The sequence below is a fragment of the Pempheris klunzingeri genome, chromosome 12 (genome assembly GCF_042242105.1).
Source record: "Pempheris klunzingeri isolate RE-2024b chromosome 12, fPemKlu1.hap1, whole genome shotgun sequence".
Lineage (NCBI taxonomy): Eukaryota > Metazoa > Chordata > Actinopteri > Acropomatiformes > Pempheridae > Pempheris > Pempheris klunzingeri.
Genome location: NC_092023.1, coordinates 8,747,355 through 8,769,602, shown reverse-complemented (window position 1 = coordinate 8,769,602; position 22,248 = coordinate 8,747,355). Strand labels below are relative to the sequence as shown.

The following is a 22,248-nucleotide window of genomic DNA, read 5'->3' as shown; positions in this document are numbered from 1 at the left end:
ACAGAGGAAAAACTTGTTTAATGTTGAAAATTGGCTGTTGAATCATTCTCTTTCAACAGCATTTGCTTGCCAACACAACTTCTTGTCTCTGATTAAATCAATGTTAAGCCTTTGTTTAAAAATACCAGTTCCATGTTTCATGTTATTTCATTGTTGGACAAGCCATGATGCGGAACAGTTCAACGTGAAGCCAGTCCTTGTTTGGCGAAGTTTGTCAGATCCTGCTTTTGACAAGACTCATAATGTCATTTCAGTATTTAAAGACCCTTGTGGTCCTCCTTCACAGTTTCCCATTCCCATTCACATCCACAGACATGCAGCGACACTGTTTGACCCTCTGCACCTTACGGTGTCTGAAGGGGGGCTGCAGGTCTGGGCAGTCTAGCTGCACTGTGAGCTGTGTGATGCGGTGTGGCCTGCAGAAGGAGCAGGACTGGAACGGCTCCTGGGCCTTATTGTGGCTTTTCCTTCCAGAGCCTGAGGATTGGCCTCGATTCTGGCCCTGACTTGAGCTGGGACCCATATGGCGGGGGATGTAGAAGGAGTTACACTGGCCGTAGCAAAAACGGTTGACCACAGTGCGGCTGCGGCAGCCCTCCTCGCTGATTGTCTGACGAAGGGGTTGGGTCTTGCACCAGTCTCTACGGAGGTAGCGGCGCTCTGTCACCACCAAGGCCTCCCGGCTGGAGGAGAGCACCTCCGGTTTCTGCTGCAGTAGCCGGTGGTGACGTTCTGAGGACAGGTTCCCTTTGGTCTTGTATGGGGATGGGATGGATCCCTGGGGTCGGGGCTTTTTGGTCTCTGCAGTGATACAGAGCACTCCAGCCAGTATGACTGGGATAGTTATTTTCCACAGCATTCTGTAAAAAAGACAGAGACACATTACATTTCTAAATAGAAAAGATTGTTTCTGAAGGACAAAACATCTGTTGTCAAAAGAACAGAATCTTAAAATTATCCACACTGAAGCTGGTGTAACACTAATTTAGGTAGTATGTGATGATACATGACAGCCGTACAATTGCCAACATGATATTAATATTGACCAATCATGCTTGCAATTGTGTGAATGTGAATTCGTGTTGAACCACCTTCACAGTCTAGCCTTCCAGGCATCATTGAGGAAATGAATCCATCACCAGGGCCCCCATTTGTCAGCATCCCTGTGTCATTACTTCTATTTGCTTTCCTCTCGGCTACGCAACTCTTCCAAAAATAAACAAAGTCCTGCCATCAAAGGATACACTTAAACACCCATAACGAGAAGGGGAAGTTGATTTTATTGGTCCCGTCGCCGGGTAAAATAATTAGGGCTTTGCTTACTTTAGTCATGAACTATGCCGCAGATATGTAAACAGGCATTAGAGAGGCCCATCTGCATGTTATTAGGGGAAGAGTTAGGGAACTCTACAGTACCCTTTGGGAGTCCACTCTTCTACTCTTTGGTGATATACTATGGAGCAAAGTGAACTGAGAATGACCCATAGTGTCCATAATCACCATAGCGTCTTCGGTATCATGCTAGCACCAGAAAGAAGGTATGATTTGGAGATATTATTTCTCTGCTTTTCAGGATGGAGTATCCAACCGTGTGCATGCTGCCAGTATTCGCGCCAGTACATTTTTGACCATCACTCAAGCATCTTTTCAGCAGATGTTGCTCTTGACAAGTGTTGCATGACATCAAGTCAGAAATTCTGACAGAGAACCAAATTGCCTCAAGGCCACTGGCTGCTCCTATTCACAGACTCTTCTTTGCTGTGCAAATTTGTATGTTCCCTTTCTTCCTTTTCTGGACCTGCAACTCAGTCTGACATGGAACAAATTACTTTATCATAATCCACTCTGTTTTTTGCCTCCTTTTTTCTGCCCTTGACCCCGAGGTCATAGCAGCTGAGCGAGCACTCAGGTCTGTATATCACTATCCAGGCAGCACTTGTAAGCTAGACAACAGCTGTTTGTCCATCTTAAAGAGATGTGGTAATGTATAACACTTTGCATAGGACATCAAGAGATATGTTGGGAATTAGACACATAAGATCTGCTTCACTTTTTAACACTTATTTGTGGAAATCCAATCTCCTGAATCTGTTTTTGCTTTTTGCTTTCTTTATTACAAGATCAAACCTGTGGAGGTTTGGGATCTTGTGTACACTCAGAAATCAGATTTATTTGCTCTACACTACAATCAAGTCTGCTGTTGATATTTAGTATTTTCCCATCTGAGGACGTCTTGAAGGCAAATACTTTTGAAATCTATTTTCAATGAGGGTATCACATTTTTCTTTCTTGCCAAACATGCTGTAACTCCTCAAATATCTTCATCATGACGGACACTGCATCTCAGATCTGTGCTTCTCCTGTAGAATACACTTTTGCATACACACACAAGCCAGCACACACGCCCACACACACACACCCATCATAAGGTTAGAATAACTAAACCAAAGACTCCCACTGGGTTCTTCCACCACCTACTGCATCAGGGAGTCATGACCCCACTCCATCTTCCAGTGATCTACCTTCCATGTACAACACAGTCTCATTTGTCTTTAGCTGCTCTGTTTCATTCCTGCTGACTGTGTATTTAAATGCATGAACCCCTGGTCAGAGGAACAGACTCTGCTTCTGTATGCAGGCTCTTGTTCTCTGTTCCTCTATTCTCCTGCTATCCATCGCTTAAAGAGGTACCCTCTCTGGTGAGCTACAGTCTCCAAAGCCCCAGGGACTCTTGAGGGATGACCTGACCGACTGTGTACATAGGGCATGACGGATGGTCTATACAGTCAGCAGCCCTGCTCCCTCTCCACTCCAAAACTCAGCCTAAGTATGATAGTGCCGGCCCTGCCAAGCTATGCTCATCAATCTCTGCTGCAGGACAAATTGCGGTTTCGGGTTAGGGATCCAGGGGCTTTGGGGGGAGCGCTGAGGTGGACGGGTGGGCAGTTAGTGGTCGGGGTCGGGAGATAGAGAGAAAGGGGCCAGAGAGATGGTGGGATTTGGGACAGATAACCTACTGGGAAACAAAACCAACACCACTTGGGCTTCATGCACAGTATATGCCCTCCTCCCACCACCATATATCTCTCCACAAGCTGTTTGTCTCTCTATTTCTTTCTCTCCCCATCTGTCTCTCTCTGTCACTCTATCTGCCTGTCTCTCCTTGACGCACAGCACTAATCATCACAGAGTCCCGGAGACGGAAGGAGACTGTGGTTTTGTGTGTTAATGCTGAGACAGAACTGAACCGGACCTTTATGTCTGCTAAACACTAATATTGTCCACAAGCACAACTTTATGTTCTACAGGAACCACAAATACTTGGGGGGATATGCTTCACTGAACTGTGGCAGACCTTGGTTCCAAAATTCAGACCTCTAATGAAATTACAAATACCAGAGACAAACAGCAGAGAGACTGCTGAGCTAGACACAAGGCTTTTTGAAAACAACTATTATCATCAGTGGGAACTTGTTATGTTTTGTTCTTCAGAATGGCATTATAATACCATGCTAATGTTTTTTGTCTGGATAACAATGGGTCTTTTTTTCAAATCTCCAAATGAAAAACAAAATTAGCCATGAAAATCCCCAGCCAAGCTGCTGATGTTTAATATTTCAGATATTTAGTTGTTAGATATTTAGGTTAGGATTTCAGGAAATTCAGAATTGCACACACAGATGTACTTCCTCTAAACCATGTGAAACATCTTCCCAGCATGTCTTCAAAGGCAGGTTAAAACAAACAAAACCTGATGCCTCAATTATTGGTGCGTCAGAAAGTCTCACACACAGACTGGTAAGTGCAGTTAATTACAGTAGAACTGCATTTAATTCACCGTGCAGCTCAAACCTCAATCACACAAGGGTAGCTGCGTACACGCACGCACACACACACACACACATGCGTGACCACACACGTGTGCATATACACACACAAACACAGACAGACTCAAACACACAAACACACACACACACACACAGGATATAAAGAGAGAGCAAAAGAGAGGTGAATGAAATGTTTTCACTTGGAGCCAATTACACAAAGAGGAACCATGTCATTATCTGCATTTGCGGATTCTATTTTCCCAAACTGCGCTCGGCAGTTGGCTCATTAACAGTTGCGGGGGGGCCGGGGTCCTTTTGGGGGCTTTTCTGTGTAAATGTGTCTAATGCCAACATTGCCAGGAGGCTGCTTTAGGCAGTTTGGGCAGCCATTTGTCACCACAATCCATCTCGATAATGACTAGCAGGCCATATATAATGCTTTCCAAGCTAAGTACTGGCAAGAATGTAAGGCAACTCCTTCGCCTCAGCGACATTAAGTGCTTTAGTGGAGGATGAGGGGCAATTAGAGATACTATGATAGCACAGGGTTTCACATTTCAGATCAGGATGGCACTTCTTAGCTGCAGTGATTAACACCACCTTCAATTTTCCCTTAAAGTGGAATGTGTTTGTTTAATCGGTAAACATCATACTGTTTCTCCTTGAGTAGCGTTGAGGTTACTGAAACGGTCTTATTTCACACTGTCTGACAGCATCACATTTATAATCTGTATCAGCTTGCGCCAGATCTTTATTGAAGCTATATTATTTTTACGAGTGAAGTATCCAGGCCCAAGGCTCCATGTTTTGGATGGCATTACCATTCCATCAAATAGCAATATTTTTTATGTCTTGAGCATCAATTAAGACATAATTAGTGTCTTTGAAATCTTCACATCCACTAAAATCTGAAATAAAGTTCAATGTTTGGCAGCACAGAGTGAGTTCACAGTGACTGGTGCACCAGCAGATCACTGTGTGTTAACGGGTTTAAAACTAGTTATTTTATGATACATTTTACTCACAAGGAAGATAAATGTTCTGTTGGCTTCAAAAAGGCTGATTTTAATGGACATTTGCCACAATTTGCCAAAAAGCAGCATTGCTCTGCCATTTTAATCCGCTTTCCTTAATGTTTTCTTATTACCTATTCATGTTTAAATTTCACGTGTTAAGATTGTTGTTGAGGCTTCTATCAAACACCAGTTTTACTATTTTTAGAAGTTTACAATGATGTGTTTTCTGTTGATAAAGAAACGGCAATGTGTCTGTGTGCTAAATCCTCTTTGACATCAGAGCAGACTGTACAAGGTGGTGCAGTCACCGGAGCTGTAAGAGGGATCAGAAGGCAACCTCCCTACCATTCACTGCACGCACACTGTAGGAACACACACACACACACACATACACACACATTCACACACCAACGTGGATACACATCAGTATACACATGATTGCACACAAATACATTAATGACCAAAACGTGAACATTCACAGACACGCACACAGCTAAACACATGAGCAGTGAGAAAAAGAATAGTGATTATTTTGTACACACAGAATACAGGTTCACTATGCACATTAACACCATTATCTCCCATTCTCTCCTTTTCATATTCACAGGAAAACCTAAACTGCCTCTTAAGCTCAGTGAGATGCAACAGTACAACATACTGTCATCACGCACTAATTCTCTCACTCACAACACTAATTCCCTGGAACCTCCAGCCACTAATTATAGTAATTTAGAAGACACTTTTATCCAGAACACCTCACAGTACCTTGGAGGTGTATATTTTTTACTATGGGTGGCCCCAGTGGGAATCAAACCCTCACTCCTGGCAGAAATACTAAATAGCTGTACAACCACTGCTGGTCGAATTACATGGTTTGCGCCTAGTCACTCAGAGACTCACTGAGTCACTCAGTCTCCCTATCCCAGTCTCTTACTGCCCACTTTTTTGAAATGCTCACGTGGGATATGTCGAGCCAACACTCACTTTTCTCCCTAAATCCAGTTAGTACATGGTACTTTCACATATGCTACTTTTATACAATAACTTTCCTCACATGCGGTGCAAAGAATGTCCACCTTCAAACGTTTATTATTGTATTCTGAAATCCGGTTATTTAAAGTGAAAATTCAGCCATTGAAATGGAGTAATTTATGCGTCCATGTGTATCATCTTGCATCAAGAACTCTCTTGAATGAAATGGCATTAACTTGGAATTACTATTTGTTATGCTAGCTGATATTTTACACCATCCTTAAAACGCTCTTGCAGATGGTAAAACTGTTGACCTTTAAATAGAGTGTTGAACTTTTAAACAGGTGTTACCACAGTGAAGCATAGCGTATGGTTTATGTACCTCTCACCACAGTGCGCAGCGGGACAGTAACTTGTTGAGGATGCAGTCAAGGGAGGTTGTCCACCTTCAGTGGTCCTTGCGTCCGCTTCCAGGTTTTGGTTTCCATGGCAACATAATCTGTAGTATCCTCAGGCTTGTCCTTTCTCCTCGTCTTCCCCCGGCTTGAGATTCAAAGTCTTGGACACAATCAGTTTTCCATCTTCCTGGACTAGTTGTATCTCTTTCTTACGCTCTCTCCCCGTCTAACTTTATTTTCTAGCCTGTTTTTAGGTTTAAGAGGCAAACTCCAGGTTTCAGTCACAGTAAGCCCATATCTTAGTGCTGTGGAGCCTGTCTGTAGCCTGTCTTTGAGAGTGTTTGACTCACTGTAAAGCCTGCCTTAGTCTGAATCCCAACCACCCCCTTCCCTCCTCAAGACTGGGAGGGTTTATCCTATTGGCCCTGGTCATTGTGTGAATCAAACCAACCCTCACTTCTTTCATCTAAGTCTGCCTCTCTCTCTGTCTGTCTCCTGTCTGCCTATGGATATTTTTCTTTGATATTTTTGTACCGTTCACCCATCCATGAAATATCGAACCTGTCAAAATGACAGCTTTTCCTTTGTCTTCTTTTTTCCATTTTAAGTTTTCTTTCCCTCGTCCCCTGTGTTTTGTATTTGCATTCACATTTCTAGGAAGTGGATGACATTTTGCCATCATACACAATAAAGGACAAAAAGGAAACAATGATCTACAAAAACCCTATATTATGCTCTCATTGGCATGATGACCACATCACATTATGACCCATAATCCCCAATCCATAAATCACTGTATGTATGTACCCAGACACTCTAACAGGATGCTTTGAAAATGCCACAAGTGACATTCCTTGATGGAACTGAGACAGTAATGTTTGTCTGTTTTGTGGCTCTTGCTAAGCTGACCACTGGGCACAGAGACTGAAAATCCTGACCATCACTTCTGCCATCAAAGGGCTGAAACATCAACAGACCCTACAAAACCTCAGTCTGAACAATAACCCCTTCAGCAGACTAGAGGATGATGACACTTTTGCATGACAAAACTTCATTTGTGTGCAGAGTACCTTGGTGCATTTTGCTGATTTGTGGAACTGGTTGTTGTTGGGAAGCAGATTGTTTCTTTAGGAAATAATTTAACACCATCTAGTGGTACAAAGCAAAAGTGCATTATTCAAACCCTACTTTTGAATGCTTTAACCCCCCCAGGATGAATGTCACACTAAATCTTTACTGCTAAAGTGGCTTTGACTTTGTATGTTCAACAGAAATCGAAGCTCAGGCCAAAGTAACAGATAGAGGGCCAACTTTAATAATACAAGTAAGTAAAAGTGTCTTTAAATATGGTATAAAAATAAATGCAGGAGAGAATAACAAAGAATTATGTTCTACATAAGACAGGAGACAGCATTTTTGTAATTCTGAATGTGACTTTACAAGTGCAATGAAAACCATATGTGCTAATTATTGTAGTGAAATCAAATATTGCAAAGCAAAATAAATGCACAATAAATAATCATAATAATAATAATCATAATATATATGTATATATATATATATTGTATATTCATTCTGCACAACACTTCCCATAGCGTGACAAAGTATCTGTGACCTCAGATCATGTAAAGCAATGACACTGGTTAGATTTATCAGTTTAAGTTGTCATTTTATATATTTTTTCTATGTGTTTTTTTCTTTTTTTCTCTCTGACATCATTTGTTTCAGCTGGAAGTGAGAGAGGGGGCGCGGATCCAGCAGTAATGATGGAAAGAACTGGAACACTGGATTTGACTTTTTTTCATCCCGCCAGTCTGTTATTGTCCTCACAAGTGCCGCAGTGCCTCTTTTCTGAGAATACTGGAAATATATCAGGTACTGTAAGAGGAGAGAGAAGAAGGAACATCCTCTCCATGGACATGCAACATCCGGTGGACAACAGACGAACAGATGGCCCGGCTCATCACCCGGCTGAGCCAAGAGCGGATGGACAGACAATGATGAAGAAGAGATGAGATGGTCCCCCTCTCCATGTCCCAGAGAGAGAGATGGTATTGATTTTAGCATGATGGCACACGACTGGTCAGCCTCTTGGATGCTAGTGGTTTCCCCTGCATTGGGAGAAGAGAGAGGAAGCAGGAACAGATAGGCAGAAGAGAGAATGAAGTGAATATGTGAGTGGGTATGACAAAATAACTGACAATGTACAGTAGGCATCATTTTGTATTGGACATTACCTGGAAGCAAGAGCCTTCAGAACAAGTTCTTACTTTTCTGCGGGGACAAAACAGACGAAACAAGGAGGTGGGGAGGTTGCATATATGAATTCATATGTGGAGAATAACATTTTGCAAGCCAGACAGACAAGAGCTGTACCTCAAAAGAGTAAAGAAAAAGGTCTCGGCCATCATTATTAAATGTATCAAAACAGACTTCCAATGTATTGCATTCACATGATATTCTAGCTATAAGACTAAAATCTTCTTTGCCAGAGTGACGAGCAGAGAAAGTGTAGGAGTGAGGGACACAGTAGGTTTTAGGCACATAAGTACACCTGTGAAATTCTGCGTTATTCATCGTGTTATGAAAGCCTCTGTGTCTCTGCTGTTCATAATGGTTTCTACAAGCACGACAGGAGTCCTGATCAGCTACTCCATCATCCCCACCTGAAGCAGGCTCTGTTAATACGTTGCATTCACTCCCTTTGCTCCGCATTGGTATTGCAGGCATGCAGGTGCCATTTTGTTTGATATGCTCTGTGATTTGACCTGGTTTGCGCCTTTGAGCAACTCAACCACATACATCGCTGTATTCAGGAATGTTATCTTTTTCAGTTCAGTACATTTGTGTAGGAGATATATAATTGAAATTGCATTGCACCATATTTTTGCATCAGTACAAATTACTGCATGTAGTTTCAAGGAATTGCAAATTCAAACATCAACCTCTGCAGCTCAAGCCAAACAAGCTAAATCTACTATGATTTTTCTACCCCTCAGTGGTCAAAAATATCTGTACTTAGTGAGCACCCCGTGGCAGAATACATGTCACTACAGGTGAGTGCAACACAAACTAAATTTCCACACTTGCTTTGTGCATGGACGGATCACTGAGAGAGGGCTTAAAGTGTGATTTAACAGACTTTGAAAAGGCGTGAATGTGGGCGCCAGGAGGGCAGGTTTTAGCATCACTAAGACTGAAGAGTCAGTGTTTGTGTGTGAATAATAAAAGGTTTTCAGCGTGGACTATTATCTACATGTATTTCTCTGCGGCTCATTTCACATTCAAACTGAAGCGGTTGTGTTTGTTACCTTCTTCTTGGCCTGTAATAACTCCTGGTAGGCACTGGAACGGATGAAACGGCTGTAAGAATCACTCTTCATCAACTTGTAGATGTGTTCCTGATGTTGAAACAGACAGACAGACAGTTCTGAATAGAAATCATAAAATGCAATAATCCATTGACCACCACAAACACAGCAAACCTTTCTATACTTGCAGTGTAAAATTGTACATAAACTCCTACAGAAATTAGCTATGGATGTAAGTTAATGTATTTGTATCATTTGAACCTGTGCATCCTCAAAGGCATAGCGTCCAGGGTCTTTGACATTCTGGGTGGTTTTGTCGTAGCTCTTTGAGTCCACGTTAATAGCACTGGGTGCTCCGGGGGCCAGAAACTCTTGCCAGATCTCCTGAACCCGAGTTGGTACTTCTCTGATGGGACGCTTCTTTAGTTCTTGGACTGCTAGCCAGAACCTACAGACCAAAGTTAACATTAAGACAGCTGCCTGTTAATACAGTGGCTCTGTACTACAAATTGGAAGTAGCACAGCTAATAGTTAATTAAGTAAAAAGTGACAATGGCAAAATGGTTAGCAATGATAAAAATTCAAATTTATCTTTTTACACACAGTACATTAATGAATGTGGTCCTTCATCTTGACATCACAAAGGAGAAAAAATGTGTGGTAGGAAAAGTTTAGCAGCAACTGCAACAGGAATTTCAAAGTTTAAGTTTAATTTTGAAAAGTTAAGCTTAATAAGGTTAAAATATCGATGAATTCAATTACTGGAAAGCTAAAATAATGTTCAACTGACAGAGATATTAAATTATAATAGTAATATAAGTAAAGGGACCACATTATCAGTTTTAGAAACAATACTGGCATTTACCATCAGAGGGAGCAGAGGAACCATGAAGCACAGTGGATATTCATATTCATATTTAGCTGTTCACATGCACCTTTGATACTCTGCAGTATTCCTGTTACCATGAATAAACAGATTAACATAATATTCCTGCCCACCTGTGTTATTCTATCCACGGCATATTTTTAAAAAGCTGCATGCACCAGCTCACCCTGCTTTGACTGAATAATATCATTGGTTACTCCTTACAGTTGTGAGGAAGCAGCGACAGTAGTAATAACAGTGATAAGTGATGTCTTACATACATGATGTTCATGTGGGAATGAACTGATAATCATGTGAGCATTTGTACAGACAGTAGAAACTCATTTAAAATCATGTCTCTCATCATCAGTCTAACCATATGGACATCTGCAGTGGGCGTCCTGCAATGCTGCAATGCACAGTGTTTCTGTGAGTGTTTCCTTTAGTGGATGTGAGCATTTCATTTGTGTTTGTGTGTGTGTGTGTGTGTGCTTGTATTAATCACATTGTGGTGGCAAATATCTGTTCACTCAGTCACATTGTTGGGACCCATGTGGGAACAAAAGCCTTATCCTAAAGCCTTAGCCTTAAATACTTATTTTGGGAATATTTAGGCAACTGTAAAGGTTGAGCTTAGGCGTGTAGCAGTTACAGTTAGAGCCACAGTCCATAATCCATATCAAAACACATGACTGGATCCTGCTTTCCTGCCTGCTATATAGTTTAAAGGCAGTGGTGGAAAGTAAATTAAGTCAATTTTTGAGGTAGTAAAGAATTTTTTATTCCACCACATTTCAGAGGCAAATTTGCTTTTTCAGTACTAATATTTGACAGCTGTAGTTGCCTTACAGATTAAGTTATTACATACTAAATATATGATCATCTAATACATATTCAAACATATGTTGAATGTGTATGTCTGTTTCTATCAACTACAAACAATAAAATGCTCCTTAACTACTGATGAAGATACTTTTGTATATTTTTAATGTGGTGCGGTGGTGAGCACTGTTGCCTCACAGCAAGAAAGCTTCCAACTCGAGCCTGCTGGCTGGCTGCAGCCTACATGTTCTCTCCGTGGATGGATGGATGTTTTTAATGTTGAACTTTTACTTGATACCGAGTATTTTTACATGGTTATATTACCACTTTTACTTAAGGACCTAAGTAACTCTTTTACCACTGTTGACAGGTGTTTAAATACGCTGATTAAAAGGCAGTAAAACAGTTCCACATTTTCAATGATATTCAGCTGAAAACAAAATATGATTTAATTTGGGTCAAACTCTCTTCTCATGCATGGAAATATACTTCATATTCATGTTGTCAAAAATATAGATTGGAGGTTTTGAGGTTAGGTCAAGCCTCCAAGAAATTAATTTAAGCAATAGAATATTCTCATAAGACACAAGAACAAGTATTTTGTGTGTATGCGTGTGATGGTGTGTAGGAAGTGTATGACATTGTGTACCTGAGATTCTCTGAGCTGAACTCAGACTCCAGGAACTTGAGGAACTGCTCTCTCCCAACAGGATCTTTGAGAACCTCATCGATGCCAAAAGCCCACCTCTTTACCCTCTGCTGGCCTGGCTCCTTACTGGAGGAGGACACACAAAAATGCAGGAATATCTTTCGCAGGTGAAGTATGCGTGCAACCAAATATATCAACCGATCTGTGTATCCATCTATGGGTCCAACTTTATTCTCTGGAGATGTGTAGTACCCACCTGGCTTCGAGCTCCCAGAGCGTGGTGTCATCTGAGATCCACGGGTTGGATGGATCTGGAGGCGTGAGGAAGGGGTCGTATTCAACATACTGCTCTGTGTAGCCCAGCAAGCTGTTTTGTTTTTTTTGGGGGAGAAATAACAGTGAGCATATGAATGACATCAATTTGTATCACTGGTGGAAATTAGACCTTTACTATAAACTAGTTATCACGTCTGGTAAAATTATATTCGTGAATGAGTTGTTTATTTGTCAGAGGGAGAAGTGAAATTCTTTTGAGAAAAAATACTTCAATTTGAAATAAAAGCAGAACCTGACAAAAGGGATTTAGACACAAGGCTAGAGAACTCTTTGCTGAGTGCGCCTCTCTATTCAGTGGAGGAAATGACAAATCGACACCTTGTGTGCCATTCAGTATCTGGTATCGTCAGTACTGATGCTCACTGAAGGTATTGTCTGGGGCCAATCACTCCTCAAGGTCAACGGAGCTCTTAATTCCACACCATGTTAGCCCGTTTAAAGGCTCAATAAACAGATCGATGGCTAAACTGAATAAAGGCACAAAGACATCGCTCACCTCTCAGCCACTTTGGACATTTTCAGTCGATGCCTGTCTAATTGCAATTGCCAAAAGGTGATCTGAAATCATAGCAGGGAACAATGAGCTCACATCAGTCTCCATGAATTCACAAGAGATTGTTGGTTTACAAGTATATTTACATACCAACTGCATGACTTTATGCGAGCACTTTACACTCTGAACTACTTATTGCTCAGTTATGTCATGTCAGTTTTATTAAAATCACACCAAAAATGATGTAATTATAAAATTACAGTTGAAATAAGAACTACAACTACATTTAGAGTCCTAGAATTGATGTTTAAGTCGATTAAGATCCTATCATTAGTAGTGCGCCATCCAAGGGCCTAACCTGTTCCTGCAGTTCTTCTTCTGTGGGCTGCTTGACCTCTGGGGCGGGGGTGTGGGTTGGGCTGTGGGTACGGATATCATTCTGCAGCCCATACACAGACTGAGACGACAAAAAACATGAAAATAGAAGAGAACTATCAATCGTAGTAGCCTTACAGTGGCTGACAGGCACAGTGAGGAACAATAAGCCTGTCTGTTCATGTCTGTGTTCCAGTGTTATCAAACCTGACCTTAAAAGAAAGGTACATCAGTGGGAAGTTGCACTGTACCTTTCTGGTTTTGTGGGGATTTTTCATTCTGGAGGACTTCTTTATGTCGACTTCTGTCGTATTCACACATCCAGGCTATGAGAACAGTGAGGAGAAAATAAGAGAATGATGAGGTGATTCATCTTGAATTTAATTTTTACAACTTTAACTAGTTTCGTTTAGGCTTTGCCCTCTAGGTCGATGCCGCAAATGTGCAATTTCGCCAACATCATATGAAATTCAGTTTATCAAATCCAATATGCTTAGCTGGGGTGTGAAGTGATTCCGGGAAGTCTTCAGGACAATATGTCAGATGCTGGTTAATTAAACATGGAATGTGCCAATTCTAGCAAGTAAACCAGCGGGAAATCAGAGTTTTAATGTGCAAATTCTGGCTGATTGAACAAGTGGTCTAATCTAGGTTTCTTCCACTAGAACAAAGCTAAGTAGCTTGACGGCATTACTGTGAAATTCGAATTAATATTGATTATGTTGCTCCAAGGACGCATAAATTGAACTTATTTTCCAATTAAGCATGGAGCAGTAGCTTTCAAAGAAATTCAGCAGAGGAGACCTTATAACCTCAGGGAGAAACTAAATGCTAATGCTAAGCAAGTGTGTATGAACAAGGTAAAGAGCAGTAGTGAAGCTGATGTGTTGTGACAGTTATTGATGTGGCATTTCATGTGTGTGGCAGAGGAATACACAACGGAGGATTTACTGTGTGTTCCACCCTTTGCACCATTTATATGTCACGAGAATCAGGAGGCTCATGTATATATGTATAAATCTATGAAGTGCTTGTAAGTGTAACATTTTCAAAACATTATTTCTTTGTCACACAGTTTGATGCAACTCTACTGCCTGTAAATAACCGTAAGCATAAATATGGTAGAGCGTAAATGATTTACTGTATGTAATTGTCCTTTTGATTGTGTGTGTGTGTGTGTGTGTGTGGTGGAGCGGAGTGGGGTCAGTATGAAATTATATTTTTTCAATATTACTCACTTTTGTAGGGACAATTAAGATGATGTTGATAATGTCAGCAATGATATTGGTAACAGCAAAGGTGACGATGAAGACAACATCAGTAATTTCACTCACCACTGGTCTGTGCACGTCCCAGAATGCTCTTTCCTGACTGTCGAGGATTTTCCTCTCAATTTTGTCTCTTTTCTTGTCCACTCTGAGAGAAAGAAAATGAGTTCAGTATGGTTTTCATAGAGCATGTAACTTATTCCAGCACGTTTATGATCCATTTACTCCATCACATGTTTAAAGTGTTGTTCATCTGTCAAGTTGTGTGCTGGAAATTACAGGGAAGTTGTAGTAAACCACTAAGTTTAATCATGTCATAATGAGGGTGTAAGAGGACTCACTCATAATGGCTCAATGCGTGTGTGGTTCTTATAGAAACCTACTTCGCTTGTGCTTCTGCTTGCATAAAAATGAACTCCCATTTCCTGGCGAAAGCTCTCTGTAGCCTTGCTAAGCTCTCCTGCAAGTAAAACAAAGGGCAGAAAAGGGAAAAAAAGGCTTTTGAGGGATCTGGGTAGATTATGTTTACGGCACATGATGCATTCTGTGCATGAGTGGGTACCATTTTTAATGATCCCTGCTCACGTAGAAAAGAGACACTCTGAGTCGTATAACTAACCCAGTGATTCATTTAATATCTCTGGTGAAAAAAAAGTCACAAATAATGAAGTGTCACAGTAAAACAAATGCTCTCAGTTTCAGTATGAACAAAAAGGCAAGAGATAAAGCCTGAGAGTGGTGCCAACGTTGGAACAGAACAGATATGTGAAGAGGGGAGTAGTGACACTAAAAGACCTCTTTCACTTACCGCTTCATAGTCTGCAAGCTCCAGACGTGCTTTATTTTGCATTGTTCTTTTGCAGAGGTAAACAGCTGAGAGAGAGACAGAGAGAGAGAGAGAGAGAGAGAGGGAGACAGAGAGAGAGAGAGAGGTTGGTAATAGAGGGAGAATGGGATCTGAGCTTGGTTTTAACAGCCTTAAGTGGCCCTGCGTTTACTCATTTAATCCTCTCAACTGCACATTTAAACTGGCCTGCAAATCGCAAAGGTCACTGACTGTGCATGGTGTCTGAGCGTCTGTTACAGCATGTGTGTGTGTGTGCGTGTGCCTGACTTTTGATGTCTTCCTGTACTATCTTCATCCACTCATCCCTTTGTTAACTGACCATTATGTGAAGGCTTCATTATGCCATTAGGCTGTTTTCATTAAGGAGCATCATTCACATGAATCAGTTGCTACATCTGAGACGCTCCAACTTCCCCTAACGCTCACAGGATTATTCCCCCAGCGAGCATTAGCCCTTTCCCTCTCCTACAACTCAAACAACAAATGAAAGACCTCAAGGCTGCGGCTATTCACCCAAACCATTTTTGGCATTATGAAATGTTTATCTCCACTCTGCTCTACTGTAAACAATGAAAAGCTCATCCCTGGATCACCATTAAAACGTTCAGCCAAATGTGCACAACAGATGCACACATACAAACACATCCCTGGTTTCCTTCACTGTAATCTGTCTGCATCAGTCATGGAGTATCACTGTGGCAGATGCAATTGACTGAGGTTGGAATATATAGAAAATATGAAAAAAATGAAAATGAAAATATAGATATAATAGATAGGCAGCACACAGAGTTATTGCATTCTCTCTGCACTGTAACTGATTCTAAATGCGCTTAGCATCTAAAACAAAATGGGATTTTATGTTTCTGTTGAACGTTCACAAATTGTAGTTGCATCATTTTGGTTTCATCCTCTGAACCTTTTGTAACATCAGCAGTACTAACAAATCGACTGGACAAATATATTTCATGCACTACACAAACAGCCTGCATCATTAGTCTCTTCAGTACTATGCATAAAGTAGGAATTAGATTATCACAGAACAGCACTCTCACCATAGTCTGTGTTTTCTGGTTCCCAACAGTTTGATGGCCAAAAGTACGGAGTCTGATGGGAGAAACAGATCATTAAGAAACAAAACTAAAAGAAACCTTCCATCGTTGACAGCACACAGCTTACCACATGGTGTTTTGAATCAAAGTGTGCACTGTCATGCGAGGCGGGCACGAAGATGCAAGACTACAGACACTGAATCTTTCACAATTAAACATTTTATTGTATAATGGGCTTGGCATAACATCTAAAGTACATGAGCTCCTTTCAGCGAACGTAAGAGCAGACAAAAGCATGAATCTTGACCCACCTCAGGCAGCATTGTATGGACTGGCTTTAGATGAAAAACTGATTACATATTCAGAGCAAAGTGAAGCCTGCTACTAACACAAACAGCCTTAGGCATTGATTTACTTTGGTTAGTTCTGTGCAGCACACTTGGGAGAGTTCACTGAAGAATCACTGAACACTGTCAATCCCACAATTGACATTCAGAGCACTGTGTTGTTGTTTTATTCCTTTGTCATGAAGCTGTGAGAGTTATGGTGCACAGGAACTCCTAATCACGGTTTTGACTCCAGCATACCACACAGGGGCCCTTCAACAGGTTCCTCAACATTTTTATCCCTGGCCTGTCACATCATTTATAGATCACAAAATTCTCCTGATGGCAGCTATTACAGTTGGAAATTTGCCATTGAGCTTCAGATGTCTAATAATAATGTATTTATTTATTTTCTATCAAAACTATATAAAACAAATTGCAGTTTATCAGTCCTATAAATCTTATAGAGCCCTATGGACTAAAGCTTTCTCTGTAGTTTGTATGCTTTGGCCAGTTTAAAAATTGAATGCAAAAATCCCATGCAAACAGTCTTAATAAGTCTGAAGCAGTTCTGAGCAATCATAAAATATGTTTGACACACCATGCCCCTGATCAATATGTGGACGAAAGAACACAGAGTCTTTGTCAAGTGATAATAACATTATTCACTTGTAATTCAGAGCATTTCTATTCTTACCTGAAACCTATAGAAAGTGCCATCATCTTTGAGAGTGAGGACGTGGTCTGAGATGGGGAAGAAGTAACCATGTGCAGCCATCAGAGTTCCTAAGTGAAGAGCCTCCACTGTGAGAAAACACAGGCAAAATGTACAACTTAGTTTTCCCACTGATATTGTACACCAGCATGTACAACTTTACATTCAATGTATATAAAAAAGGTATCAGGTATCATGTCTTAGGAGCGTGTTAAATGAAATGGCTGTGGCCGTGAAGAATTTATTACACACAAAAGCTCAGCGAGTTTCCCAAATCTTTCACTACATTAATTCAGTAATATTGTTGACTGGTGTGCAGATGTTATATGGTTATGCTGTGTATAGACATGTGACAACAATAAATCCAAAAGAGTGAGATGCAGTGGGAACTGAGAAGCTACAGATCTTTATTGTTTATCTGTATTTGGGCATTTTCAGGACCAAAGAAATAGTTTAGTCAAAGGAATAGACAAATTGCACGTTTTGCTATCTGGGGTAGTAGATGTGGATGATGAGATTGATACAACTGTCATATCTGTCTGAAATGTACAGCAAGGCTACAGCTTGATTAGCCTCCCTTAGCACAAAGACAATAGGGGAAAGCCAGGCTCTGTCACCTGGTGACAGTCACCTGGTGACAAAATCCACCTGCCAATACCTCTAAAGATCACGTATTGACACATTAGATCTCATTTGTAGGTTTCATACTAAAACTGAGGTGTAAAATCGACAATTCAACATTTTGCGGGGCTTATGTGTCAGACTATTTCTTGGCTGCTGGCTGCCTAGCAATTGCTCACTGCCATGAAATAGTCTGACACTCAACATCCTGTAAAATCTGTCAAATTGTTGTTTTCTCACTTCAGTTTTGTACAGATTACACCGACCAGATACACTGTGTGTATTTGTGAGCTTTACAGGTGTTCGTGGGCAGATTTTGTTCAAGTCTTTGTGCTAAGCTAAGCTAACCGCCTGCTGGCTCTGGCCTTGTAAGAACTCCAAAATGCCATAAGGATCAGGGTAATAAGGCCATTCCTTGGCATAAATTCCAATTCATTCTCTTTATAGACTTTTTCACTCAGTTTTTACTGAGGCTTTAAAAGATAAACCTACATCGGGAGCTCACTTTTTCATTAAAAGAAGATTCTCTGATTATCTTGTAATCAACAGGACCTCATCAGAGATCCGGAGCCAGCATGCTGTTTTTTTGTCCCACCAGCTAATTAACTTCGTTCGCCTTTAATCCCTGGGTATAAATTAATTCCTTGACAAAATGGCCAGAATGAACATGAGGACCCGAATTAGGAGCTGCCGCTCTAATAGACTGTGACACTGCTTTGACAGAAGGATAGGCAGGTCTCTGTTCCAACCAAACAGCACAGCAGGAGGTCTCGCTGATTAGCCCACCTTCAGCCAGAGAGGCGGAACTCATCAGTCAAATCACCTGGTGTTGTGCTTGGTTGGAGAGAAAACCTACTTCCCTCCGGCACCGCACAGCACATGGTTGGCTGTCCCTGATTTAAAACCATCAGATAATGAAAACATGTAATTATCATCAACTGTGTGTCTCATCCGCCACCAGTTATTACCTGCTGTTCTCAACCTGTAACCCCTTCATGGTGTTGACGTCAAATTTTCATGTTTAGTGAACTGTGTTGGCAATTTTCTTAATGCTGCGACCTTTTCGGTCATTATGAACAGTATAGGAAACACACAGTAGTTATACCACTTGATACAGCGGTGTCCTCGTCTATTTCTGCCACGTAATTTGATTCTTTATTAAATGCTTTGTGTTAACAGATACAAAGGTTACAGTTATGCTATAACAGGAGATTACTGTATTCATGCATAAAATATGCAAAAATCTGTTCTCTAACACACACACACACACACACTCTATAAATATAGATTGGTTCTTCCTTTACCACTGAGGTGACTGTCACAGCTTTGAGAGGTCAGGATGCTCATGTGTATGCATGTGTGTGCTTGTGCGCATATGTGTGACTGGGCTCCCTTTATTAATAAATTATGACTCATAAGTTATTTAAGCCTGTTTACTTGTAAACACACACCTTCCTCCTTATCCACTGCATTATTTCCACTGCACTATTTCTTACAGGAGTCCCACACTGTATATCATAATTTGGTGTGATATATTTGTCTGAAAGCTAAAGGGACCATCTAGGCTTGTATCATCTGCATCTGTTCATAAAATACAGAGAAATTTAAGGGGACAGAAATTTGCAAGCAAACATCCACTCATTCATATACCATTTTACTTATCATCCATTCACAAATTTCATTTTCTGCACTGTTATCTCATACGGAGTGAATGTCAGATGACGGTGAAGTCAGTAAAGAATGAAAAATGACATATTGGACAGTGTAGTTGGGGCTTGCTGTCACCTGCTCTTGAAACACAGGGCTGAGTGTCTGTGTGTTGGTTTGCTCAGTCTCTCTGCTTTTGTAAAAGTGAATCTGAGGGTTTTCCTAACGGCATTTTAAGGATGGATATTGAATGTCATCATTAAACACAGATAAACAGAAATCATCTAGAACTATCTAGAGTCAAAACCAGAAAAATCTGATCAGTAAGTGCAGTATCCAGAAAAAAGACTTAATTTCTTCATGTGTATAGAAACAATACAGTGTGATGGCCACAACAGAATTAAATGTGAAAATGGAAAATCAAACTAATGTGATGGAAGGTTACCCATGCAATGAATAAAAGATTAACAAAGACTGTTTCATTGTCGCTTTTATAGTAAGGGTCCATAAAGATCAATTCCTGGTAGCAAGGGAGCTTCCATTTAACATATCGACAGCTTTCCTACAAGCTTTATAGCTGACTAAACCTTGGACTGGAATTAGTCAAGTTGTCAAGAAAGGCCTGCCTCAGAGTCCGAGGGGAAAACACCCTTTGATTTCATCATATTACCAGCTCTGTGCCAAAAACCCAGCAGGTTGGAACCCTGCCAAGTGGAGTGTGGAAGTATTCTTCCAGCTGAGCTTTCTCTAAAGACAAGGGAAGAGATCCTGTTTTAGTGGATTTTGATTATCATTGTTTGCACTACACACAATGCTCTGTTTGGAGGTGTTGAGGATGAAAACAACCCTCGTTTTAATCGTTGGTGGAAAGTGTATTTACTCAAGTGTCGTACTTGAATGTAATTTTGTCGTACTTTATATATATACTATATATCGTTTTACATTAACCCTTTAACCTTCTGCTCAACCATATGGTAGAGCACATTTTGACTCACTATATCTTATTGAAAACATATTTTACTTACGACATCTCAACCATTTGGTAGAGGCCAATATTTCAAAAAATGTGGGGTCTGTTCATAAAAAAACATAGATTTTTGTAATTAGTGCCCCAAGGAAATAAAATATATAAAGAATACATTTTTCCATCACTTTTTTCTTGGTGCGGACCTTAAAGGGTTAAAAACGTATAAAATATATTTTGAACTATTAAACCAGGGGGCCCTTAGTGTCAGTTTGGAGTTTCTTTTCATGTTTTAGATGAGAGTGATTTTCCTCTCTTAGATGGTTTCAATAGAATAATTGTTTTAGTAAAACAATTAAAATTGTCCAACATTTAATATAAAAAGCCAAGATTCAAGAAATCTGTGGATCAGAAGTTTGCTCTTTTTTTTGTTTTCTACCCCATTCATCACCTCGCAACTTCTCAGAATTATCCTGTCCTATCCTTAAGATGGAGTCCTACCCAAAGGTTGGGAACCACTGGGCTGAGCTTCCTAACTGTGTATGTAAAGTAGCCTAGTTAAAAGTAGCTCAACCTGCTACTACTCCAGTAACATGCTGTTCACCATATCAATGCATCCATTTTAACACTCTAATAGCAAACTAAATGCATGACTTTTACATGTAATAAGCATCTTAGTAAAGTATCTCAGTACTTATTCCACCACTGGTTTCAATTAGCTCAGGAGAAGAAGATAGTGGATCCATAGAAATACAATGTGGATCTCGACTATTAAATGCACTGGTCAAGTAACAGTGACACTATTTCATAAAACCACGCTTTTCTTTTCAAGGAAGTTACAAGCCTTTAGCCATCTGTATGCCAGGGTAGCAGTGTGCAGAGGGGTGAACTCAAAAGACTGAAAAGATCATCTAAAGTGCTCCACTACAGGAGAGGCTCTCGAGTCTGATGAGGAGGAGGTTTAAGGAAGGTTGAAGAAGACCAGAACTATTATACAGGACGGCAAGCACTCTCTCTGTGCTGTCCTCCCTCAGAGATCATTTTAGTGTTCGCTGCATTGATCAGATGAGGTGCTCCTTCATATTCAATTCACACCCTTAATAGCACGCAGGCACACACTCACAGACAGCTTGACTGATTGTCTGACGGGCTGATGTTTATGGGTGGTCTGATGAATTCGACTATTTTATCTACTGGGTGTTGCTTAGTCACGTTAATAACTGTTTTAATTGTTTTCTAATGATAACAGGAGAAATCCATTTGTCTGTTATTTCTGTTCTCTTCCACACACACACACACACACACACACAGACACATGCACACACAGGCAATGACTCCGGCTCTTTGCCAACAGCATGACGGTCAAACAAAACATTCTCCTGAGAGGAATAGATTTTATCATCCTCAAAAATTTTACTTTAGATTTAGTAAAAGGGACAGTGTTATCTTATGCACAGTTTAGCTCAGCTTAATTGCTTTTTTCTCATACTCACTCATGCACATGCACATGCATGCACAAATGTTCACACCTGCATACAGAACATACTCCATTTCCCACTTCCCTGTCTCACAAGCTGTCAGCATTTTGCAGCCAAACTCTAAAGTGATGTTATTGTGAAGATGCAGTTTTGAATTTGCCAATAAAAGCCACTATAAATAACGCGAAAGATGAATCTTTAATTACATCATTATTTTACTGACGTTATTAGTATGATCTTTATAGGATTTGATCGACATGCTTTTGATA

General features: G+C 40.6%; 2 protein-coding genes across 2 annotated transcripts in view; both read right to left on the bottom strand.

Moving 5' to 3' along the window:
* Nucleotides 1–43: 43 nt before the first annotated feature.
* Nucleotides 44–6,566, bottom strand: grem2a (gremlin 2, DAN family BMP antagonist a). Its single transcript, XM_070840767.1, has 2 exons — nt 6,198–6,566; nt 44–860 (listed from the first exon to the last, which is right to left on the bottom strand). The coding sequence occupies exon 2, from the start codon at nt 857–859 to the stop codon at nt 281–283; it is 579 nt and encodes a 192-aa protein (XP_070696868.1). The 5' UTR covers nt 860; nt 6,198–6,566; the 3' UTR covers nt 44–280.
* A 1,900-nt stretch (nt 6,567–8,466) lies between these two features.
* The window catches only part of rgs7a (regulator of G protein signaling 7a), a 46,524-nt gene continuing 32,742 nt past the window's right edge, over nt 8,467–22,248 (bottom strand). The window contains exons 4-16 of the mRNA XM_070840664.1: nt 17,252–17,358; nt 16,232–16,283; nt 15,141–15,205; nt 14,716–14,792; nt 14,399–14,480; nt 13,316–13,390; nt 13,048–13,146; nt 12,693–12,754; nt 12,117–12,227; nt 11,861–11,986; nt 9,786–9,972; nt 9,525–9,614; nt 8,467–8,487 (exon numbers count right to left, since the gene is read on the bottom strand). Coding sequence (XP_070696765.1) covers nt 8,467–8,487; nt 9,525–9,614; nt 9,786–9,972; nt 11,861–11,986; nt 12,117–12,227; nt 12,693–12,754; nt 13,048–13,146; nt 13,316–13,390; nt 14,399–14,480; nt 14,716–14,792; nt 15,141–15,205; nt 16,232–16,283; nt 17,252–17,358 — 1,154 coding nt within the window. The remainder of the gene's footprint in view (nt 8,488–9,524; nt 9,615–9,785; nt 9,973–11,860; nt 11,987–12,116; nt 12,228–12,692; nt 12,755–13,047; nt 13,147–13,315; nt 13,391–14,398; nt 14,481–14,715; nt 14,793–15,140; nt 15,206–16,231; nt 16,284–17,251; nt 17,359–22,248) is intronic.

Excerpts from the sequence above, each read along its gene's own strand:
- grem2a (XM_070840767.1), bottom strand. The coding sequence starts at position 859 with ATGCTGTGGAAAATAACTATCCCAGTCATACTGGCTGGAGTGCTCTGT.